The sequence below is a fragment of the Hemiscyllium ocellatum genome, chromosome 4 (assembly GCF_020745735.1).
Source record: "Hemiscyllium ocellatum isolate sHemOce1 chromosome 4, sHemOce1.pat.X.cur, whole genome shotgun sequence".
NCBI classification, from domain to species: Eukaryota; Metazoa; Chordata; class Chondrichthyes; order Orectolobiformes; family Hemiscylliidae; genus Hemiscyllium; species Hemiscyllium ocellatum.
In genome coordinates, this window is record NC_083404.1 from 59,003,961 (window position 1) to 59,027,508 (window position 23,548).

General features: G+C 40.6%; 1 protein-coding gene across 1 annotated transcript in view; it reads right to left on the minus strand.

Moving 5' to 3' along the window:
• Positions 1-23,548, minus strand: part of LOC132815389 (sperm-associated antigen 1-like) — a 127,116-nt gene that overhangs the window by 52,250 nt on the left and 51,318 nt on the right. The window contains exons 10-11 of the mRNA XM_060824281.1: positions 14,227-14,700; positions 11,438-11,537 (exon numbers count right to left, since the gene is read on the minus strand). Coding sequence (XP_060680264.1) covers positions 11,438-11,537; positions 14,227-14,700 — 574 coding nt within the window. The remainder of the gene's footprint in view (positions 1-11,437; positions 11,538-14,226; positions 14,701-23,548) is intronic.

Consider the following 23,548-nt stretch of genomic DNA (forward strand, 5'->3'; position numbering starts at 1 on the left):
ATACATAACTAAAACTAAATTAAACCAAGTTAAACCAAGGTAAATTAAATTACTTTCAGTTAAGTTACTGCACTCAGTGCAATCCCACCAAAGCTCCCCACCACCGGGAGCATCAGTATTCTTCCTCCCAGGGGCCCCTGGACCGCCAGACATAGCCCTCATGACTACACAAAGGCCCTGACCAATATAGCCGACAAGTCTGCTACTATGTAATGCAGAAAGGGCCACCATGTTCTATAAAACAGCTCTGTTTATTGATGCACCACACTCGTAAAGAAGTCCAGGGGGAACGTACTCCATAACTAATCTATGCCATCCGAGGGTCCTGGGGGATTCTCTGACACGCAGGTCATTAGAATGTTCTTCCTCACGCAGAATGAAAGAATATTAAACAGTTTCTCCCCATGTGCATCCAAATAGGGAGATTTGGCAAGCCGAAAAGGATTTGGCAAGCCCAAAACTGGATACACCTTAACCTCAGTTCCCAAGACCCCTTCCAAAACACTTGCTATGGCACTCCAATACCTATGAAACTTGTGGCATCTCCACAAGCAATGAGTAAGAGTGCCAACATCTGTTTTACATTTGGAGCACATTGGGGATACTCCTGTCTTAAATTTCACAAGCTGCTCTGGTGCCAAATGAGCCCAGTGGAGTATCTTCAATTGCATAGCCTGTGTCCTGTTACAAATCAAAATCTTCCTTACGTCCTCCCAAATATCCTCCCATGCCTCCAATTGTCCGCCTCCAATTCTTGAGTCCAGATTCCGCACAGCCGCTAAACGTCCTTCAAAACGTTGCCTAACAAGTGATAGAGGGTGCTGACCGAGAGAGCGCCCTTAGACCGAAGCACTCTCCTCTCCATATCAGACTTATAGGGACTAACCACCAATGTAGTCTTTTTTCTGTATAATGTCCTAACCTGAAAGTAACAAAAGAGGTCTCTCCTTGGTAGCTCATATTCCTGACTCAGCTGCTCGAAAGACATCATGACCTCCCCGTCAAATAAATCTCCCAAACACGAGACACCTCTGGGATCCCAGAGCTTAAAGCCAGAATTCACCGACCCTGGCCTAACATTCTTACTAAGGGAGTGAAACAGGAAGTTTTTTGTGTGCTGCCCTCACCTTGCTGCATTTTTCTCCATACTTTAACCGTGTTAAGGACAATCAGGTTCTGTAATGGTCCATAACAATCCTCATCTTGTCCATAAACAACAAATTGACGAGAGGGCATTTTGCCTGGGAGACCTCGACGTCCAACCAGATTGACTGCGGGTCCTGGCAAGCTTAGTCAGCCACATAGGGTAATAAGGAACTCAATTGATATTTCTTAAAATCCAGGAAATCCAAACCTCCCATTCCCTGTGGAGGCTGCAATTTGGCCAGCGTAATAAGAGGCTGCCTATGATGCCAGATAAAAGACGCAAGCCAACTGTAAAGCCTCCATAGCGTTTGCTAAGGCAACATCAAAGTAAGCAGTCGAACGAGATATAATAAACGAAGAAAAACATTCATTTTGACCAGAGCTTTTCTACCCAACCAAGATATTGGAACATCTTCCCACCACCAAAGGTCCTGCTTTATTTTCTCTCGCAATTGCACAAAGTTTGCTTTATATAATTGATTGAAGGCTGGGGTGATAAAATGCTTAAATACCAGAAATGTCCCTGTGACCACCTGAAAGGGAAACGGGTTCTATCCCCAAGATCGGATATTCTAATATGTTCCCCCCACAAGCAACTGACTTCATAAAATTAATTTTATACCTCGAAAACAAACCAAATAGATTAGTCACTTATATAAATGGGTCACAGATGCCATTGGATCAGTTAAAAAGAGAAGAATGTCATCCACATAAAGGGCCTGCCTGACCCTACCTCCGGGGCAATTATGTTGGGGTCCCTGTGGATAGCCTCTGCCAGCGGCTCAACCACCAATGTAAATAATAATAGCGAGAGAAGGCACCCTTGTTGGCTGCCTTTGCCAATACTAAAGTTGTCCGACTTTATACCATTAGTGAGAACTGCTACTTTCAAGTCACTATTTAACAATGCCACCCACCCAGTCCAAAGATGTGCGGGTCAGGTGAATTGGCCATGTTAAATTGCCCATAGTGTTAGGTAAGGGGTATATGTAGGGGTATGGGTGGGTTGCGCTTTGGCGGGTCGGTGTGGACTTGTTGGGCCGAAGGGCCTGTTTCCACACTGTAAGTAATCTAATCTAACCTTGGAAAAAACCCTCCAAGACCAAACTGCTCCAGTACATTAAAGAGGTACTGCCACTCTACCCAGTCAAATGCTTTCTCTTATCCAGGGAAACTAACAAGCCCGGAATCGACCCTTGCTGGCATACCTGGACCATGTTTAATATTCTTCGAATATTATTAGTCGACCTATGACCCTTAATAAAAACTGTCTGGTCCTCTTTTACAATTAAGGGCAAAACCATCTCCAACCATAACACCAGCATTTTTCACAGAATTTTAAAATCCATGTTCAGTAATGATATGGACCTGCACAAAGTGCAATCCTCTGGGGCTTTCCCTTTCTTGAGATTAATAGAAATATTTGCTTCTCTGAGAGAGGATGGGAGGCAGTCCTGGCTGTATGAGTAGTTGTACATATGCAACAGTGGCCCGGCCAGCGTGTCTATAAACTCCTTATAAAACTCACTTTGAAATCCATCTGGACCGGGCACTTTACCACTCTGGAGCTGCCTCACTGCCTCCTGTATTTCTTGGAATATCAGGGGGGCCAATCAGAAAAGATGGCTGATCTGAAATTACACATGGAAGGTCTAGGTCTTAAAAAAAGGACTCCGTCTTTGCAAATCTGTCCTCACAGCCCTCCAATTGGTACAACTCAGAATAGATCTTCCTAAATGCTGCATTAATCTTTTTGGCATCGCAACTAAGAGTACTAGCACAATCTCTGATGGATGTGATAGATGCGGTGGGGGGGGGGGAATTCTTCTTTCAACCCAGGTATGCTAGATATCTACCTGGTTTATCACCCACTCAAATAACCTCTGTTTCGCAAAAGAGATTTCTTTGCTGTCTGGATGAATGCAGCATTCAAAGTAGCCCTAAGGGCTGTAATCCACTACAATTTGGTTACAGGCGGTCTGTCAAGGTATGCTGATTCAGCTGCCTTCAAGCAAGCCTCGAGCAAACGCTGCTGCTCTCCCCTCTACTGCTTCTGAATTGCCAAGTAAGAAACAATCAAACCAATTGCATAAGCCTTGGCAGTCTCCCAGAGCAAGGAGGATTATTGGCCATACCCAAATTAGTGTTCCAAAAGATTTTAAATTTCCCCAAAAAATATTCTACATATTTGTTATCCTTCAAGAGGAAAGGATCCATTCACCAGTGCTGCGAGCCTGTCCCGTTACCACCAACCTTGACCTCCACATAAAATGCTGCATGATCGGAAATGACTATGTTTCTGATTCTACAAGACAGCACCAAAATCAAAAAGGTCGATGGGACAAAAAAAAACCACGTCAATTCTGGTATAGCATTTATGTGGATTAGAGAAAAAGGTGAAATCCCAACCTTCGGGGTGAAGACATCTCCACACATCCACCAACCCCAGCTCCCTGTTTAGGTCCACCAACTGCCTGGATTGCGGGGATATACGTACACGGCCCCTAGGCATCCTGTCCACTTTGGGATCAATAAGCCGATTAAAATCTCCCCCTTTAATTGTATGACGCACCCCAAGGGCCATCAACCCGAAAAGCACATCTGTTAAAAATTTGAGGGGACGTGCCCGGGGGCGGGCGGGGCAAAATACATTCACAATCCCATATTGCTCTCCATGTATTAAAGCTTTAAGGATCATAAACCGCCCATGTCTATCCTTAATTTGGTCTTACAGTTGAAATGGGAGATTCTTCTGGATGAGCATAGCAATTCCTTTACTTTTCGAATTAAAAGATGAGAAAAATACCCATCCGAATCCTCCCTGCTGTAACTTCAAGTGCTCTTTATCGGTTAAATATGTTTTTGCAGCAAGGCTGCATCAACCCTCTCTTTTCTAAAGCTTGGAAGTATCTTTTTTTCTCATAATTGATGAATGACTCACCTTAACATTCCAGGTGCACCATTTAAATGAATGGCCAGCCATAGCCATCCGAGACAGTCTTTGACCCCTCCCCCTGGAGGAAGAACCCCTCCCATAGCGCACCAGGTGAAAACAGTTTCTTATACATTTGAAAATACAACTACCAAAACAAAACATCTAACAGCTACTTCTACAATAGACCAACATATAACACAAATGAAAGGAGATTTTCCCCCTTGCCCACAGGGGTGCTCATACTACCCACTAACCCCTTCATGGCTTTTTTTAGCTAAAACCATTCCCCAGCCCCAGACAACAGAAAATAAGAAAATGTTACACACATCTTATAACAAGCAAGTGGGCACTCAACCCCTCCCATCCATACTGTAACCCTAGGCACTCCTGGTAGAACAGAAATATATAATACCCATCGCCTCCCCCAACTGCGACCCCCTGCCATCCCATACCAAGACAGAAAAACATGAGGAAATTATAAGAAAAAAGAACATCAAGAGGGGAGAGAGAATGGAGGAGAGAGAGAAAAAGAAAAAATAAATTATGACCCCCACATATATTAAGAAAAACTCAACAACCAGGGTAAATCAGGTAAATTACAGAGAAAAACAAAGTAAACATTATTGTCCATATTATTCGAGCCAACCAGTCTATTTTAAAGCATCCAGGAAGTCCTTTGCCTTTTCCGGTGAGTCAAAATTAAACACAGACCCTCCGTGGTTGAAACGTAATATTGCCGGGGGGGGGGGAGGGTGCCCAGCTTGCTGTGACCCTTGTGGGTCCCTTTCCATTAGTCACTTTTAATAATTATTTTAAACTAACACTGAACAATTCTGGGGGTCGAAAAATGACTATTTCTACCATATTGGGTAATAAAGGGAGGGTGAGTACACCACTTTGTCTGAGTTCTGGTGTGGAGCTCAGCAGGGCAGACCTACTAGGTTGCCAACATCTTGAATCCCCCCCTTTTGAACTATGTTAACCTTTTGAAAACCCTGAAGGGACTCCCAACTGTCTTTGTGCTTCAGATTTCCAAAGCATTTCCCCATGGGTTAATTGTATCGTACTCCACAACGGACTGATCATCGCAAAACTGTCTTGTGGTGTCCAATTCCGCAGCTGCAGCAGCTCAAGAAATTGCTGTGTTAGTCAGATTTTTCCTCCATTGCAGTGTGCAACCATTGCATTTTGTCAATAAGTAACCAATGACTTCTGCACTTCAATATAAATATAAAATATTCTTTTCTTTTTAAAAATTTTTTTTAAGATGCATTTTGAAATAAAGCTGAATTAAAAATATGATAGGACATTTTCTGGGAATTTGCAGATTGTGTGATCTGTGATAAGTTTCTCTATAAATAAACATTTTGAAACTAAAGGCAATATAAATTATAAGTTTTCATATTAGTTTCCAACTTAATTTCATCTTTGACTCCTGAAAGCTCTTTGCTAGATGATACATCAAATTCAAACCCATGCCAATTTTTCAAAATAGCATTGTTTCAGACGGCTCCTGTTTGCAAACAGTGAATCATGATGCACAATACAGATGAGACACACATGAATTCTACAAGGCAGCAAGCAATGAAGCTTAATTTCTCAATACAATAATGTCAGCATTGAGTTTGAATTATGAGTGGATCTGAGACTAACATTAGTAATAATAAGTCTAAAATAATCCAAGTGTGTTTTCAGCAACACATTGGAGCATCAGCAGTTACTGACAAAAACTGAAAAATCAAAAACAGTGCCATGATGCAACTATAATAATAATCAATCTTTATGTAGTACTGCTAATGCAAAGACACATCACAGAGTAATTCAAAAATCAGCATAAGAAAAAGGATGACAAGAGACAGAGGGAAATATTAGAATGAAACCTATCCAAAAGCTTGATCAAAGACATTCTGATTTGGGAGGGAGATGCACATCTGTGTGCATGAAGGAGTTACATACCCAAAGTTAGCAATTAGTCAAAATCCTGACATCATCCTGCTGCTTTCACAGTTTCTGTGAGCTAGGAATCGAAAGTGAGGAACCCCACTGGATTTTTTTGGTCAGTAATTAAGCTTATTTCCAAACCAGTTAAGAACTTATTTAACACTCTAATCTGGATCTCCCAATCAGAGCACCTGTTCCCAGTATGCCAGCAAGTATCAGGATCATCGAAGCAACAGCAGAGCAAGAGGAGCTTGTATAGCTTTGTTTCTGCCTCTCAAGTGTGTGCTCTCTTCTCTTTAAGGAGAGAAGGCAAAGAAATGCAGAGTGTTCACAGTAAGCTGTAGGGATAAGAAAGAAGGACAATAACTGAGAGGCAGCGGCTGTGATCATGCAATGGAATATTCTGGTTGCTCAAAGGGGCTTGTGGAAAGTAGAATGATTGGAACTTACCTGACAACAACTGAGTAGCAGAATGCTGTGATAATTAAACTTTAGGACTTGGCACAGTAAAGTATTATGCAACATGTCTATCATGGCCTCCTGAGATCCCAAATCCTCCTGGTGCACTGTCTGCAGACTGAAGTGACCACACTCTGCTTTCTCCCTCATCAAAGCTTGCTTGGCTGGAACAAATGTCCCCTCCTTTCAGCCCACGAAGACCTCATGTTCATGCAGCGCCCGAGGCTCCATAGCAGTACCTCCAATTAAGAGCGAGAAACGTGGGAAACAGCCTTTCAAGGTCCTTTCTCCATTTTGTGTGATTGTTACAGCCTCAAAGCTCCATGTGTAGATCAGTCATTTAAACACTGGTTGTGGTCTGGTTATTTAGAAATCCTGCCTTTGACAGAATGGATGCATCATCGCACCCACTCTCCTTAATTGGTTAGGAATATTTTAGGGAGAGATTTTCTAAGGCCATGCCTCGGAACAAACTGCAGCAAAGCACAGTGGGACTAATTGCAAAGACTTCACATATGGTGTTTAAAATAAGGCGAGGAGGTTTATGTGAGGAATTTCAAAGAATAAGACTCAACTGGCTGAACATTCTGCAATTTAAAGTAGGATAAAAAGACCAGAAGAAGATGCATAGGAAACTGGAGTCAGAGTGCAGGAAACTTGTAAGGATATTTAGAGTCAGGGGCAATTGAGAGATGGGGTACCCTCACAAAGAGATTTATAGATAAAGGTAGTTTTTTTTAAAGAAGTACTTATGGCCTAGGAATCTGACATTTTGGCCATTCAGAAATTATCAGTGCGTTGCTGGATTGGTGAGGCTCTGAGTAAACCTCAAACTTCATTGTTATATAAACTAGGCAGGGCAAAGGCCAGCCTTGAGTAATGACTTTAATGTAGAGTTAGTGGGAGAATTCCTGTCTCTCCTAATTTCATGTCCAGCTGACTTACTTCCTTTCTTGTTCTGCAGGTGATTATCACTAACTGCCTCAGGGCAAACCAATGTTTGCAGCAGAGACAAAAACAGAAATTGCTGGGAAAGCTCAGCAGGTCTCACAGCAACTGTGGAAATAAATCAGAGTTAATGTCTTGGGTGCAGTGATTTTTTCTCAGAATTAAAGAGCTATCAAGCAGGAGTTCTATTTCTTATTTGCATATGCAAAGAATCTAACTTTTGTTTTGGAGTAAAGGATGTCTCTTGTTATAGAATCATTCTGTACGGAAACAGAACCTTAGGCTCAACTCATCCATACTGACAAGATTTCCTAAATTGAACTAGTCCTATTTGCCTGCATTTGGCCCATATCCCTTTAGACCCTTCCTATCTATACACGTGTCCAAATATCTTTTTAACGCTGTAATTATACTTGCCTCGACCACTTCTTCTGGCAACCATTCCATATACAGGTACACACCACACTCAGTGTGAAAAGTTACCCCTCAGGTCTTTTTAAAATCTTTCCTCTCTTAAATCTTAAACCTATGCCCTTGAGTTACGGACTACCCTGGGGAGAAGACCTGCTATTCACCTTATCTATGCTCCTCAAAAGGTCATCCCTCAGCATCCTGTGCTCCAGGAAAAAGATCTCAGCTTATTCAGTCTCTCCTTATAGTAACATCCTTGTAAATATTTTTTGCATTATTTCCAGGTTAATAACATCCTTCCTATAACAGAATCCACTTCCACACATAATTGCATGTGGACTTCATATTTTGGGACCTAAATATGAAAGTGTAACTATTGAAAAAGTGGTACATGACTCAATTTAATAGGATGAGATTGCTCAAATCATTGATAAGAGAGACTGGACAAACAGGATTTGGTGTAAAAAAGAACATACAGCTGAATATTAGATAAGTTTTATGAAGGATGAAAGCTGGGATGGCAAAAAGATGAATACATAGACAACAAAAGCCTGGAGGTGATGTGCTAGCTATTAATTATGCTCACCTAGATTCTAATATTCATTACCCACAATGACGCCCCATTTGGATTCCCATCGTGATTCTTACATCCAAAATAAAAATAGCTGTCAGCATTTTGCTTAATTTATCTATTTTCTTCAATAGTTTTCTGCCCCTTTCTTCATATTCCTAAAGAACCAAAATAAGCAAGTAATTTTGGTTAATGGTGAATATCTGTTTGTTCAGATAAAACTCCAAATACCTGAGGAGTATCACTTTTTACTGTCTGTCAATTTCCCTTTTATCCTGACATCATGCATCCAAACTCTCAGCAGTCCTGATTTCCCAGGGTTATTGTTGTGGAACTTATAACTCACCAAAATGTTTTAAATTGGTTTTGAAGACAGCAGAAAATTACAGAAGAATGTAGATCAATAAATCAAGACATCTACTAAAGAATTAAATATGATCTACTTTTCAAAAAAATTACACTACATCTCCCTTATGATTCTAATCTTTGCTAAGTGCTCAGTTTTTCTATTGCTGATGAGTTTTTGAAATTTTCCCACATGACATTAAACGTATTGATGTGTTGTTAACTAGATGAAACTTGATTTGTTTCAACAACTTACTTTCACATTGAGTCTTTGACAGAGTTAAAATTTCAAAACAACATAATAGCAGCAGTATCAAAATGAATTTGACACCAAACCACATGATGGAATATTGGCTAAGATAACTAAAACTTGGTCAAAGTGATAGGTTATAAACAGTGTCTTAAATTAGGAGATAGATCTTGAGAGAGAATTCCTGGACTTAGGGCAATGGCAGCTTAGGGGATGGCTACCAATGGTGGAGTGATTAAAATCAGGCAAAGACTAGAGTGCACTGAGATCTCAGAGGTTTGAAGGAAGGAAGACTGAAAAGTTACAGAAGTAGGTGCAGTGAGGCGATGGAAGGATTTAAAAACAAGGATGCAAATATTAAAGATTTTGCTGTATTAGCTCAGACATACATTAGCAGGTACAGGAGAGTTGAACAAAAGGGACTTGATGTGAGTTAGAAACAGGAAGTAGAATTTTGAATGAACTCAAGCTTACATAACATGCAAGACTGAAGGCTGGATGTAGAATATTATGATATTCAAATCCAGAGGTAATAAAAGAACAATGAGAGTTTCAGCAGCAGATGAGTGGAAGCAAAGTGAGCTCAGGCAGTGTTTTGTAAGGTAAGACTGATCAGGGTGATGCAGTGGATGTGAGGCCAACTATGACACAAAGGTTGCAAAAGGTCTGGTTTGACCTTAGACAACTTGATCCTGCAGTTTCTTCTTGCTTTGTTGGTTAAAAGTGCAAAATTTTCTACTTACGACTCTTGATAATATCAACCAAGCTAGTAAGTTTTGGAGAATTATAGCAGAAGTACCTAAATTTGAGCTTGTTGGTCAGCTGCTAAAACAGCTTGTAGCAGGGGGTAAGATATCTGACTGAACAGCACAAACAGCAATAACATTGTTATGAACATGAATACTGTTAATGAGTGCTGCTCAATAAATTAGAAAAGCCACTCCAAGCCAGTGCAAGAATAACAAGATAGCCCCTGATGGCAAAAGGCAAGCACCATTTAATCATGATCTGGATGAGTAGGTAAGACACAGCTGTGTTTAAGTCGACATTCTAAACCATCATAGAAAAAATATATTGCATCTAATGAATTAGTGATAGAATTTTAAACTTTAGTGTAAATAAAAGATTAAGTTTATTATTGTATTGTGGTAAATGGATGCTAAGATATGCATTCAGACTGGAGACCTGTGACCAGCCGTGTCCCACAAGGATCGGTGCTGAATTCACTCCCTTTTGTCATTTATATAAATGATTTGGATGTGAACAAAGGAGGTACAGTTATTAAGTTTGCAGACACACCAGAAATGGAGATGTAGTGGACAGCAAAGAAGGTTGCCTCACAGCACAAAGGGATCTTGATCAGAGGGTCCAATGGTCCAAGAAGTGGCAGATAACCTTCTACACTGTCTACTATACCACCAGTCATGTTGCCATTCACAAACTTACTAACAATGTCCTCGATATTGTCATCGAAATCATTTATAAGTGACAAATAAAAGTGGGCCTAGCAATGATTCCTGTGGAACCCCTCTGGTCATAGGCCTCCAGTCTGTAAAACAATCCTCCACCATCACACTGGTTCCACCTGTTAAGCCAATTTTATATCAAATTGGCAAGCTCACTCTGAATCCTATGTGATCTAACTTTACTAATTAGCCTACCGTGTAGAACCTTGTCAAAGGCTCTACTAAAGTCCAAGTGAGTAAGTTCGAGTGCTCCGTCCTCATCAATCATCCTGGTTACTTCCTCAAAAAACTCAATCACGTTTGTGAGACACAATTTCCTATGTTGACTCTCCCTAATCATTCCTTGCCCCTCCAAATGCATATAAATCCTCTCTTTCAGAATCATTCCCAACAACTTACCCACCACCAAAGTCAGACTCACAGGTCTATAGTTCCTAAGTTTCTCCTTACCTCCTTTCTTAAACAAAGGGACAACATTAGCCACTCTTCAGCCCTCCAACACCTCATCGGTATTTATAGATGATATAAATATTTCTGCAAGGGGCCCTGCAATTTCCTCCCTAACTTCCCACAAAGTTCTGGGACACACTAGATCAGGTCGTTCTACATTTTTGTTTGATGAGTTGAATGGTGAGCTACTCCCGGTGAGTCACACTGTTGATGCCTCTGGCCCTGAGGACAAGTGATTTTTCAATTTACAATTTGTGCAAGGCTTTCTGTGTGGCAAGCAATATAGGAATCTTGATTATAGAGGTTATCATGCATAAATTCCAGTCTGCAAGCTTTCCTGTTCATTAATTTTAAAATTAAGTTTGCCCCTATGAATCAGTATATATCCTTTAAACTAGCATTTTGCTGGAGTACACTGGCATTTGTGCTGTATTATTTTCATATCTGGCTAATTCTATATTAACTTGAAAACATAATTCTGTCAAGAAAAAAATGATAATAAACATTACACTCACCTAGTACAATCCTTGATACACTCAGTGCAATTTCCATCCTTCAGATAGCATGCTGCTCGATTTGAGTGCAAGATGCTCAGTTCTTGTGGACTTTCCACTCCTAATGAAAAGAAACAATACAAGAGCATTTATTTACTCTCTTACTTACTTTTTGAAGGTATGTTGGGATATGATTTCATTTACAGGTCAGTAATCTACTTCAAAGTGAGAGCCAGCTTACTAAAGCAGTCCAATATTCAGGCTTGGACTAAAAGGCAGCAAGCAACATTAATGCTAGATAATGACCATTTCCAATAAAAGACAATTTTACCACCACCCCTTGAAATGAATGGTGTTACTATCAATGAATCCTCCACTATCGACATCTTAGGGGTTACCAATGACCAGAAACTCAACAACAGGTTAACAGCTAGGAATACTGTGGTGAGTAACTCACCTTCTGACTCCCCCAGAGCTTGACCACCATCCTTAAGGTACAAGTCAGGAATGTGATAGAATACTCCCCACTTGCCCAGACATATGCATTCCAAGAACATCCATGAAGCTTCACAGCATCAAGGACAAAATAGCATGCTCAGTTGTCATCACATTCACTCCCTCCAACATGGAAGCTCAGTAACAACAGTGTAACTGATCAATAAGGTGCACTGCAGAAATTCATCAAAGATTCTCAGACAGCATCTTCCAAATGCACGACCCCTTTCGTCTGTAAGGACTAGGGCAACAGATGTGTGGGAATACCACCACTACAAGTTCCCTTCCAAGCCAGTCACGATTCTGAATTGGAAATATATCGGCGTGCCTTCATTATCGTTGGGTCAAAATTGTGGAATTCCCCAACTAATGCATTTTGGGTCTGCCTACAGAATACGACTACAGCAGTTCAAGACAACAGCTCACTACAACATTCTCAAGGGCAACTAGGGATGGGCAATAAATTCTGGTCAGCTAGCAATGCCCATGTCCCATCAGTGAATTAAATAAAAACTCTAAGCAAGAATTGCTGTCAGACAACCTCTAATCTGTGAATTTGCAGCAGAGGGCAGTCTTAAGTAGTAGGAGAAGAGATCCTGGCTAATTTTCTCTCCCTTGTCCAAGGATATCAATGCAATGTATAGTACTCTCACTGATCTATAGCATAGCACTGACAACAGACTGAACATAGGAATTTCTTAGCTTACATAACAGTTGCTTCAATCTGACTTGATCTGATTTGAAAATTAATGATCAGAAAAAGTCTTCGCTGTTTTACTAAGACAATGTGAAAGATATTTACATTTGGAATCAAAGCAGTATCTCTATATTTGCAATATTTAAATTGTGAACCTCCTGAAGTCCCAGAAAAGGTACTGGGTTATAAAGAGCTGTGCTATGAATTGTCATTTATTTTTCAGATGAAAAGAGATTTAGTATACAAAAAATTGCTTTCAGCCATTTGTCAAAGATTTGTGAAATCTTTACATGACATTATTTCAGCTATTTACTATAAGTTCAGAATTATTTTTAAAAGTAATCAGTCTCTATGGAGTGTATTTAGCCAATGAATCATTTGGAGAAAGGCAACTCATAATCACTCTGATTTAAGAAACCATATACTATGAGATGGAGGAAAAATAAATGACCATAAAAATTTGAAGTTATCTTATTCTCTTCTCCAACCATTTCTTTTCCAACACCTTTGCAAGTGTCACAGGCATTACCTCTGCATCAAAAAGTGATTCCTCTTCTAATGTTTCTTCCATTCTCCTAACAGTTACATTATAGACTTTTCAGTTGAGCTCAGATGTTCAGTTTGGGAAGGGAGTGGAAATTTTATTTTGTCAGTCATTGTGTGACAAAACATTTTAATGTAAAATTAGCCACAACCAGAGTTTTTTTAAAAAGCTTCTCATGTACATATGATGTGCAAATTCATACATTAGATTTCTAATACCAATACAGTGGATTCCCATATATCTTAGCAATTATTTTGTTTGACAAATCATAAATAAGTGTGCTTTCATTTTCTTCTCCAATTATAATTTTTTCTCCTTTTCTCTGAACCTGGTGATCCAAAGTTCCATTGACTGCCCTCTACTCCATGGGTGTAGCTTCTTAAAATGTGTTAATTCATTGTTCTACTTTGACAGGCAACACTCAGTGGTTCTATTCTGTTAATATTCAAATCCATAAACGTTTAAACAAAAAATCACTGGTGGATTGGTGCTTAGGAGCAGACATTGCTCACTTCTTCCCCTTTGTAACACACACTTTGGCAAACCCACACCCTGCCTAAGAAACTAACTTATTACGAATCAGTAATTGAAATTAGATTTTTTTTGGATTTGAATTGCTACGCTTTTAAAATTGGATTTGTTGCACTTGTAAAGATCCTTGATGATAGGTAAAATAAAAATTGAAGTATTTGTACATCTAAATAACAGTAACAAATGCCTCCGCTGTCGCATGCACTTCACAATAATTTGATTTCACTGTGAATCTTTGTAGTTTATAGGCTGTTTTAGCACTGTGTATAGAGGACATGAGATGGTCAGTAATGTGATATAATGAATAGTTTTGTAAGTGAATTCTGATCTGCTTTGACAAAAAAGATCCATTATACCTTTACATTTGAATCCCTATTCGACATCTATAAAATAGAATCTTAAAACATATTAAAAGTAAATTTTTTTATAGCAGCAAATACATAAGACATTTTAGCCTTCAAGTTTGTATATCACATCATAACAATAGAATAAATACATAGGTGCATGCAGATAGAGAAGTCAATACATTAGAAGGTAGCTTACCTGATTCAAATAGCTCTGCAATGGCTTTTGTGTATTTGATCACTGCGTCTCCAAACTGTCCATTTTTAAACAGCTCATTTCCTTCACTCTTAAGATTTGCCACAGCAGGGGGCAAGGCCCATGTATTATTCTTTCCTTTTTCTGTCTCTGAACTTGACCCAGATGGAAACATTTGACCCAAATCAGTTCTCGGAGGTTCATGACCTTTTCTTGCCTCAGGAATTGTAACATTCTTGACATTTTCACCCTTAGTTTCATGCCCAAATTTACTTGGCTCAGTTCTGCTCAGTGCTGATGAATTAGCTTTAGCTTCTTTTTTCGTGTTGTTCCATGTTGTAGCACTGCCAGTATCCTTTCCTTTAGTGCAGTTCTTTTCATTAGTCTGACCTTCCCGTTTGTGAGAACACTTTTTCTGTGTATTCCCCATTACAGTCTTTGCTTTTGATGTCCTTCCACCCACCGGCTTACTAGATTCTGTAAGGAAGTGAACATGTTACAGGCTAAATTGCATCAGTGGAAAGAACTACTGCAGTCTAAGTGGGGGGGAGGAAAGGAAATTACATTTAAAGCTTAGTGTGGAAACAACGTAACATTCCAACTGAAAACAATGGCAGAAGTATAAAAACTTAGGTAAGATATGCAATCAGTTGATCTGTGAAAGGAGGTCATAAGTAGACTCGTATTTAGTTGAATGATAAAACAGTCCATTACCCTTTGTCAGTGCAATCAGTGAGCATTTTGGTTTATATTAGTGAGTCAAAAACTGAGCACATTAGAACACGAACTTCAAGTTAACCCTAAGGAGAATAAAGTGCTTCAGCAACCTCTGCAAGATCTTTAGCATATATCTTTAGTTGTATCATTAACGCTTTGGTGACTGAAAAGCTTTTCCTTCTCTATAATATTTACAAAATATATTTCAATTTAGTGCCATCAGGCATATCATGTGGTGGAGGTGGAAGTCTTGTCAGCGAGCTGAGAGGCCAGTGAGCAACAATTTGATGTCGTCAGGCATTGGCAAAGCCATCAATCAGCCTTTGCCTGGAATTAGGACTTGAGGGTGAAGGTTCCACGCAGCAAGAGCTGCCAGCCAATCAGAGAAAAGGAAAAGGAGTGTTGGAAGCAGGGCATGTGGCTGGCTTCCAGCAGGCACTCTCTCCCTGTGTCCAGTCCCTCAATCAGGCATTGATTTCTTTCAGTAAAATATCCACTACATCAGCTGACAAGCTGCTAGCACAGTTTTACCCATTGGGTATGCTGCAATGCACAGCCTCACCTATTGTTGGGTCAGTCTCATTGCGGGCAGGCTGAGGATCTTATGTAATCCTTAATTGGCATCTGAAGAGCCCAGTTGGTGGTAAGGACAACCATGAACCTTTCCACCCAGATCTTAATTCTGGTGGATGTGAGAAGGCAGCATGTTTCTGGTTTTGCTCCTCTCTGCCAAATTAAATGTCCTTCTAATCTCCAAGCTCATCATGTAAGGGTGACAATGTTTAACCCACAGTGTTATGACAGTATGTGAGGAAATGATTTAGCACATGAACATGACAAGAGGCAGAATTTAGAAACAAAATCATCAAAGCTCTTTTCCCAATCTCATGAGGGCTCGGAGATCTCAGGCTTTTCGCATGTGTTCCATAGCCAGAATGAGTTCTCATAGAGGTATAAGCTGCAAGCACCGTGCTTTGACAAAAGGAAAATGTACGCTTTGTAAATCACAAAAGAGCACAGTCCTCTTTTCCCCATTCTCCCCACCCACCATCCTCAATCATTCTCTCTGTCAGCTCCTTTCTTAGTGCCCAAGTGCTACTCAACCATTCTCCTCAAGAAAAAGCTTTATCTTTTAATTTTTATCTTACTTCCCTATTACCAAATATTTGAACCATGCTAATTTTCCTGAAAAAAATTCCAACATGGCCCTCTCATAGTGATTACAGGATTTCCTCAATACACAGTTATCTGACGACAAATCACTCAGAGTCGGAGAGATGTACAGCACAGAAACAGATGCTTCGGTACAACTCATCCATGCTGACCAAATATCCTACCCAATCTAGTCCAGGTTGCCAGCACTTGGCCCATATCCCTCTAAACCCTTCCTATTCATATACTCGTCCAGATGCCTTTAAATGCTGTAATTGTACCAGCCTCCACCACTTCTTCTGGCAGCTCATTCCAAACATGCACCAACCTCTGTGTGAAAAACGTTGCCTCTTAGGACCCTGTTATACCTTTCTCCTCTCACCCTGAACCTATGCCCTCTAGTTCTGGACTCTCTCAACCCAGGGAAAAGACCTTGTCTGTTTATCCTATCCATGCCCTTCATTATTTTATAAACCTCTACAAGGTCACCCCGTCAGCCTCCAACATTCGAGGGCGGCACGGTGGCACAGTGGATAGCATTACTGCCTCACAGCCCCAGAGACCTGCGTTCAATTCCCGCCTCAGGCAATTATCTGTGTGGAGTTTGCACGTTCTCCCTGTGTCTGCGTGAGTTTCCTCCCACATTCCAAAAATGTGCAGGTTAAGTGAATTGGCCATGCTAAATTGCCCATAGTGTTAGGTGAAGGGGTAAATGTAGGGGAATGGGTCTGAGTGGGTTACTCTTCGGAGGGTCGGTGTGGACTTGTTGGGCCGAAGGGCCTGTTTCCACACTGTAAGTAATTAAAAAAAACAATCCCAGCCTCCTCCTATAGCTTAAATTCTCCAACTCTGACATTAACTTTGTAAATCTTTTATATACTATTTCAAGTTTCACAACATCCTTCCAATAGGGAGGAGACCAGAACTGCATGTAATATTCCAAAAGTGGCCTAACCAATGTCCTGTACAGCCACACCATGACTTCCCAACTCCAGTACGTAATTCTATGACAAATAAAGGAATACTAAATGCCTTGTTCACTATCTTATCTACCTGTGACTTACTTTCAAGGAATTATGAACCTGTACTCCAAGGTCTCTTTGTTCAGCATCACTCCCCAGGACCGTACTATTAAATGTGTAAGTCCTGCTCTGATTTGCTTTCCTAAAACGTAGCACCTCGCACTTATCTAAATCAAACTCCACCTGCCACTCCTCAGCCGATTGGCCCCATTTGATCAAGGTCCCATCGTACTCTGAGGTAACCTTCTTTGCTGTCCACTTTGATGTTCACATCCAAATCATTTATATAAATGACGAAAAGTAGTGGCCCCAGTCCCAATCTTTGTGGCACACTGCTGGTCACCAACCACCAATCTGAAAAGGAACCCTCCACCACCACCTTCTGTCTTCTACCAGCCAGTTCTATATCCAAATGGTTAGCTATCCCTGCATTCCATGAGATCTAACCTTACTAACTAGTCTCCTATGAGAACCCTTATCGAAGGCCTTATTGAATTCCATGTAGATCACATCCACTGCTCTGCCCTCATTAATCCTCTTTGTTACTTGTTCAAAAAACTCAATCAAGTTCATGAGACATGATTTCCCATGCACAATGCCACATTGACTATCCTTAATCAGTCCTTGCCTTTCTAGCGGTGTTCCACAAGGATCTGTTTTGGGACCATTGCTGTTTGTCATTTTTATAAATGACCTGGAGGAGGGGCTTGAAGGCTGGGTGAGCAAGTTTGCGGATGATACGAAAGTTGGTGGAGTTGTGGACAGCGAAGAAGGATGTGGCAGGCTACAGCGGAATATAGATAAGCTGCAGAGCTGGGTAGAAAGGTGACAAATGGAGTTCAATGTAGCTAAGTGTGAAGTCATTCACTTTGGTAGGAGTAACAAGAAGATGGATTACTGGGCTAATGATAGGCTACTTGGAAGTGTGGATGAGCAGAGGGATCTTGGTATCCATGTACACAGATCTCTGAAAGTTGTCACCCAGGTAAATAGTGCTGTGAAGAAGACATATGGCGTACTGGGCTTTATTGGTAGAGGAATTGAGTTCCGGAGTCCTGAGGTCATGTTGCAGTTGTATAAGCCTCTGGTGCGGCCTCATCTGGAGTATTGTGTGCAGTTTTGGTCGCCATACTATAGGAAGGATGTGGAGACACTGGAACGGGTGCAGAGGAGGTTTACCAGGATGTTGCCTGGCATGGTAGGAAGATCGTATGAGGAAAGGCTGAGGCACTTGGGGCTGTTCTCATTGGAGAAAAGAAGGCTTAGGAGAGATTTGATAGAGGTGTACAAGATGATTAGGGGTTTAGATAGGGTTGACAGTGAGAACCTTTTGCGGCGTATGGAGTCAGCTGTTACTAGGGGACACAGATAAAATTAAGGGGAGGTTGGTATAGGACAGATGTTAGGGGTAGATCCTTTACTCAGCGGGTTGTGAGTTCATGGAATGTCCTGCCAGTAGCAGTGGTGGACTCTCCCTCTTTATGGTCTTTTAAGCGGGCATTGGATAAGCATATGGAGGTTATTGGGCTAGTGTAGGTTAGATAGGCTTCGGTCGGCGCAACATTGAGGGCCGAAGGGCCTGTACTGCGCTGTATTTTTCTATGTTCTAAATTATGTCAATCCTGACCCTCAGGATTCCCTCCAACAACTTGCCCACCACCAGTCGATAGTTCCCTGGCTTTTTCTCACCCCCTTTCTTAAATAGTGGCACAACATTAGCCAATCTCCATTCTTCCAATACATCACCTGTGACTATTGATGATACAATTATCTCAGCAAGGGGCTCAGCAATCACTTTCCTAATTTCCCACAGAGTTCTAGGGTACACTTAGAGTCATAGAGAATTTATCCACTTTTATGAATTTCAAGACATCCAGCACCTCCTCCTCTGTAATATAGACATTTTCAAGATGTCACCATCTATTTCCCCACATTCTATATCTTCCATGTCCTTGTCCACAGTAAACACTGATGTAAGATACCCGTTTAATATCTCCCCCATTTCCTGCCGATCTTTGAGGGGCCTTATTATCTCCCTAGTTACTCTTTTGTCCATAACATTCATAAAAACCCTTTGGATTCTCCTTAACCCTATTTGTCAAAGCTATCTTATGTCTCCTTTTTGCTCTCCCGATTTCCTCTGAAGTTTACTTCTACTGCCTCTATACACAAAGGATTCACTCGATCTCTCCTGTCTATACCTGATATATGCTCCTGTCTTTTACTTAACCAAATCTCAATTTCTCTATTCATCCAGCATTCCCTACACCTACCAGCCTTTCCTTTCACCCTAAGAGGAACATACTGTATCTGGTCTCGTTATCTCATTTTTGAAGGCTTCCCATTTTCGAGCCATTTCTTTACCTTCAAATATCTGTCCTCAATCAGCTTCTGAAAGTTTTTGTCTAATACCGTCAAAATCGGCCTTTCTCTAATTTAGAACTTCAACTTTTAGATCCAGTCTATCTTTTTCCACCACTATTTTAAAAGTAATAAAATTATGGTTACAAAGTCCTTCCCCACTAATAAGTCAGCCATCTGTCCTCACTTATTTCCCAAGAGTAGATCAAGTTTTTCACCTGCCCTAGTACATACATCCATGTACTGAATCAGAAAATTTTCTTGTACAGACTCAACAAATTCCTCTCCATCTAAATCCCTTACACTATGACAGTCCCAGTCTATGTTTGGGAAGTTAAAATCCCCTACCGTAACCAACCTATTATTCTTACAGATAACTGAAATCTCCTTCCAAATTTCTTTCTCAATTTCCTGCTGATTATTAGGGGGTCTATAGTACAATCGCAGTAAGGTGATCATCCCTTTATTTTTCAGTTCCACCCAAATAGCTTCCCTGAGTGCATTCCCAGGAATATCCTCCCTATGTACAGCAGTAATGCTATCCCTTGTCAAAAACATCACTTCCCCTCCTCTCTTGTCCCCCTTTCTATCCTTCCTATTGCATTTGTATTCTGAACATTAAGCTGCTAGTCCTGTCCATCTCTGAGCCACATTTTTGTAATTGTTATGATATCCCAGTCCCATGTTCCTAACCATTCTCTGAGTTCATCTGCCTTCCCTGTTAGTCTCTTGCATTGAAGCAAATGCAGTTTAATTTATCAGTCCTACCTTGTTTTCTCCTTTGCTCCTGCCTGGCTCCCTTTCCCAACTGTACCAGTCACCGACTGACCTCTTTCCTCGCTATCTCCCTGGGTCCAACCCCTGCCACCGTACTAGTTTAAATCCTCCGGAGAAGCTCTAGCAAATATCCTTGACAGTGTATCAACCCTCTTCCAATTCAGGTGCAGGCCGTCCTTCTTGTGTAGTCACTTCTACCCGAGAAAAGATTCCAATGATCCAAAAATGTGAATCCTTCTCCCATACACCAACTCCTCAGCCACGCATTTATCTGCTCTATCCTCCTATTCCTGCCCTCACCAGCTCATATCACCAGGAGTAATCTAGATATTACTCCCCTCGAGGAACTCCTTTTTAAGTTCCTGCCTAACTTTCTATATTCTCCCTTCAGAATCTCATCCTTTTCCCTTCCTATGTCATTAGTTCCAATGTGTACAATGATCTCCTGCTGGTCCCTCTCCCCCTTGACAGCACCCTCTCTGAGATATCCTTGATCCTGGTACTAGGAGACAACATACCATTCTGATTTTTTGCTGCTGGCTACAGAAACATCTGTCAGCGCCTCTAACTAGAGAGTCCACTATCACAATCAATTGCTTGGAAGCTGACAGACCCCTTATTACAGTACAGCCGGTCTTATTACCAGAAACGTGGCTGTTCATGTTACATTCCCTGAGAGTCCATCACCCCCTACATTTTCCAAAACAGCAACATGTTTGAAATGGGGATAGCCATAGAAGACTCCTGCACTACCTGCCTACCTCTCCAACCTTTCCTGGAGTTCACCCACCTACCTGACTGTATCTGCAGCTTTTCTTCCATCCTATAACTGCCATCCATCACCGTCCCCCAGCTCGTCTAAATTTCTCATTGCCTCTAACTGCAGCTACAACCAATCTATACGATCTGATAGGATTCACAACCAAAGACACTTCCTGCAGACATAATCATCAAGAACATGGAAACTCTCCCTAAACTCTCTCATCCCACAGGAAGAGCATACCACTCTACTGAAGGCCATCTTTGCTCCTTCACAATCTATAGATTCAGAAAAACGCATCGTCTTTTTGTTCTTAAAAAAGAGCTCCAGGCTAACTTCATACTTACAGTTTATATTTTTAAAATTTAATCAAGATTACAATAAAACATATAATCAAGAAAGAGCACACTCTATTCACTAATGCTGACTGACAGCCGGGTTACATTTAAGAACTGTGCACTTCTCTGTTCCTGTGCTGTGAGCTCTCCCACACAGGTTCCTCCAAGGTCAGCTGTGAATTTTGGTGTTTGTGAATTCCAATGTCCAGAGATACATGAACTCAAACAGCAGAGGCAGTAACTATGCAGATTCACTGTTGTGTCAGTTAGCAATGTAATTTTCTTTCTCTCTCTCCCTCACCGACCAACTGTTCTCTGTGTCCTCTTTGCTCCTATCTCAAGTCCCACTTTCCCAGTGTATATGCCACTCTCAGTCTTGCTATCTTTGGCCTAGATGTTCATAGTAGTGAGGAGAGTCCTGGATCTTTACAAAATATTCTATTCTGAAAGACATTCCCATTTCTGGCAAATCTTCCATTATAGAAGCCTGACAAACGCACCGACATGTGAAGTCAGTACTAAGTTTAAACAGGCTTCATTTTAATTCTAAAGAGGATCTTATCCAACGTGAGTTACAAACTTTTACAGTTGACTTATGTGCTCATAAAGGGCACAAAGGTAAGTAGGAATTGTAATTTGTGAAGCTATTTAAATATCCTGAACTTATTAAAAATAACACTGCCTGCATGAGCTGAAAAAACTTTACTAGCAGCTTCAATCTCAGTTTGCTTTCATTATACAATAGATCTGCTGGTTTGCTTTCAACAATCTTTCGTTATTAAAGTGGGAGAGTTTTAAGTTCATGGTTGCATTGATAACTCAAACAAAGAAACATCTGATTTTAATGTGGAGTTATAAATAGAAACTTTTATTTTTATAAGTGAGTAAGTAGGTTAGGGGATTTAAGTGTATTGAATGATCTTTCATGAATGAGTATTTATTCTGCACAGCGAAATCTGTGATAGATATTAACTTTGTTTAAGTTAATCTCAGCATGGCTACGAGGTCTATGCAAGGTGGCTAGTTGGTGAATTGACATGGCGGGCGAAACCACAAAGCGCAGTGGTTGTAGGGTATGAGTTTTCACTAAATTGGGGAAGACGTTATTGGAGTCATTAATCGGCACAGGGGCCACAAACTACTGTTGAAGTTAATGAACTGACAGTTGATCTATTTCAGCTTTTGTTTGGGATAAAAACAGCATATGATCAATTTCTTGGTGTATGAAGAGTTTGTCTCTTGGTAATGAGATGCTAGATTGGCATGTTTGATATTACAAAAGCAAAAGTCAAAACTGTACTAAAATAAATGATCTATCTCTCTAAATTTATAATTCTCTGGGAATGAATCAAAATATTATCTGGAGTTATTTTGATTTAGAAACATACTGTGCTATCCAAGAGTAAAATAAAGCAAAATGAAACAGTAAAATTATCATGCAGTTTAATCCAGACTTAAGTCCTACATACAAAATGCTGGCCTAGTCTGTTTACGACATAGAGGAAGACCATTTGGTTTATTTAAGTCTATGCCAGCTCTATGCAGGGCAGTTTAATCACTCCCGTTTCCCATCTCTATCAATGTAGCCCCTTAACGTCATTTCTCTCACGGGGTTATCTAATTTTCATACCATTCCTCATCTCTCCAAATATTTTAAGATACCTAGAAAGATCACATGCCTGAGAACTACAGTTGTAATGAAATATTGGGTTCTTGGGATAACAATTATTTTGTTTATTCCTTCATAAGGCATGAATGTTACTGACTGGGCCAACGTTATCACCCATTCTTAATTGTCCATAAAATAACGCTGAACCGTGCTCTTGAACCACTGTACGTTCTTGGGATGTAGGGACATCCACAGTGCTATTAGGAATAAAGCTCCAGGATTCTGACCAGCAACATTGAAGGGATTATGCTTTTTTCATGTCAGAAAGGCTCATGGCTTGGAGCATGATGCTGTTCCCATGTGTCTACTGCCCTTGTTCTTCTAGATAATAGAAGTTGCAAGTTTGGAAAGTGATGATGAAGGAACCTCTGTAGTACATCATGTGTGCATGATACACAGACTGAAAATCTAAGATTGTAAATATGGTGCCAGTCAAGTGGTCGGCTTTTTGCTTGGATGATGTCAAGCTTTTCAGTGTTGTCTAAACTGTACTTATCCAGTGAAATGGAGCGTATCCCATCACAATCCT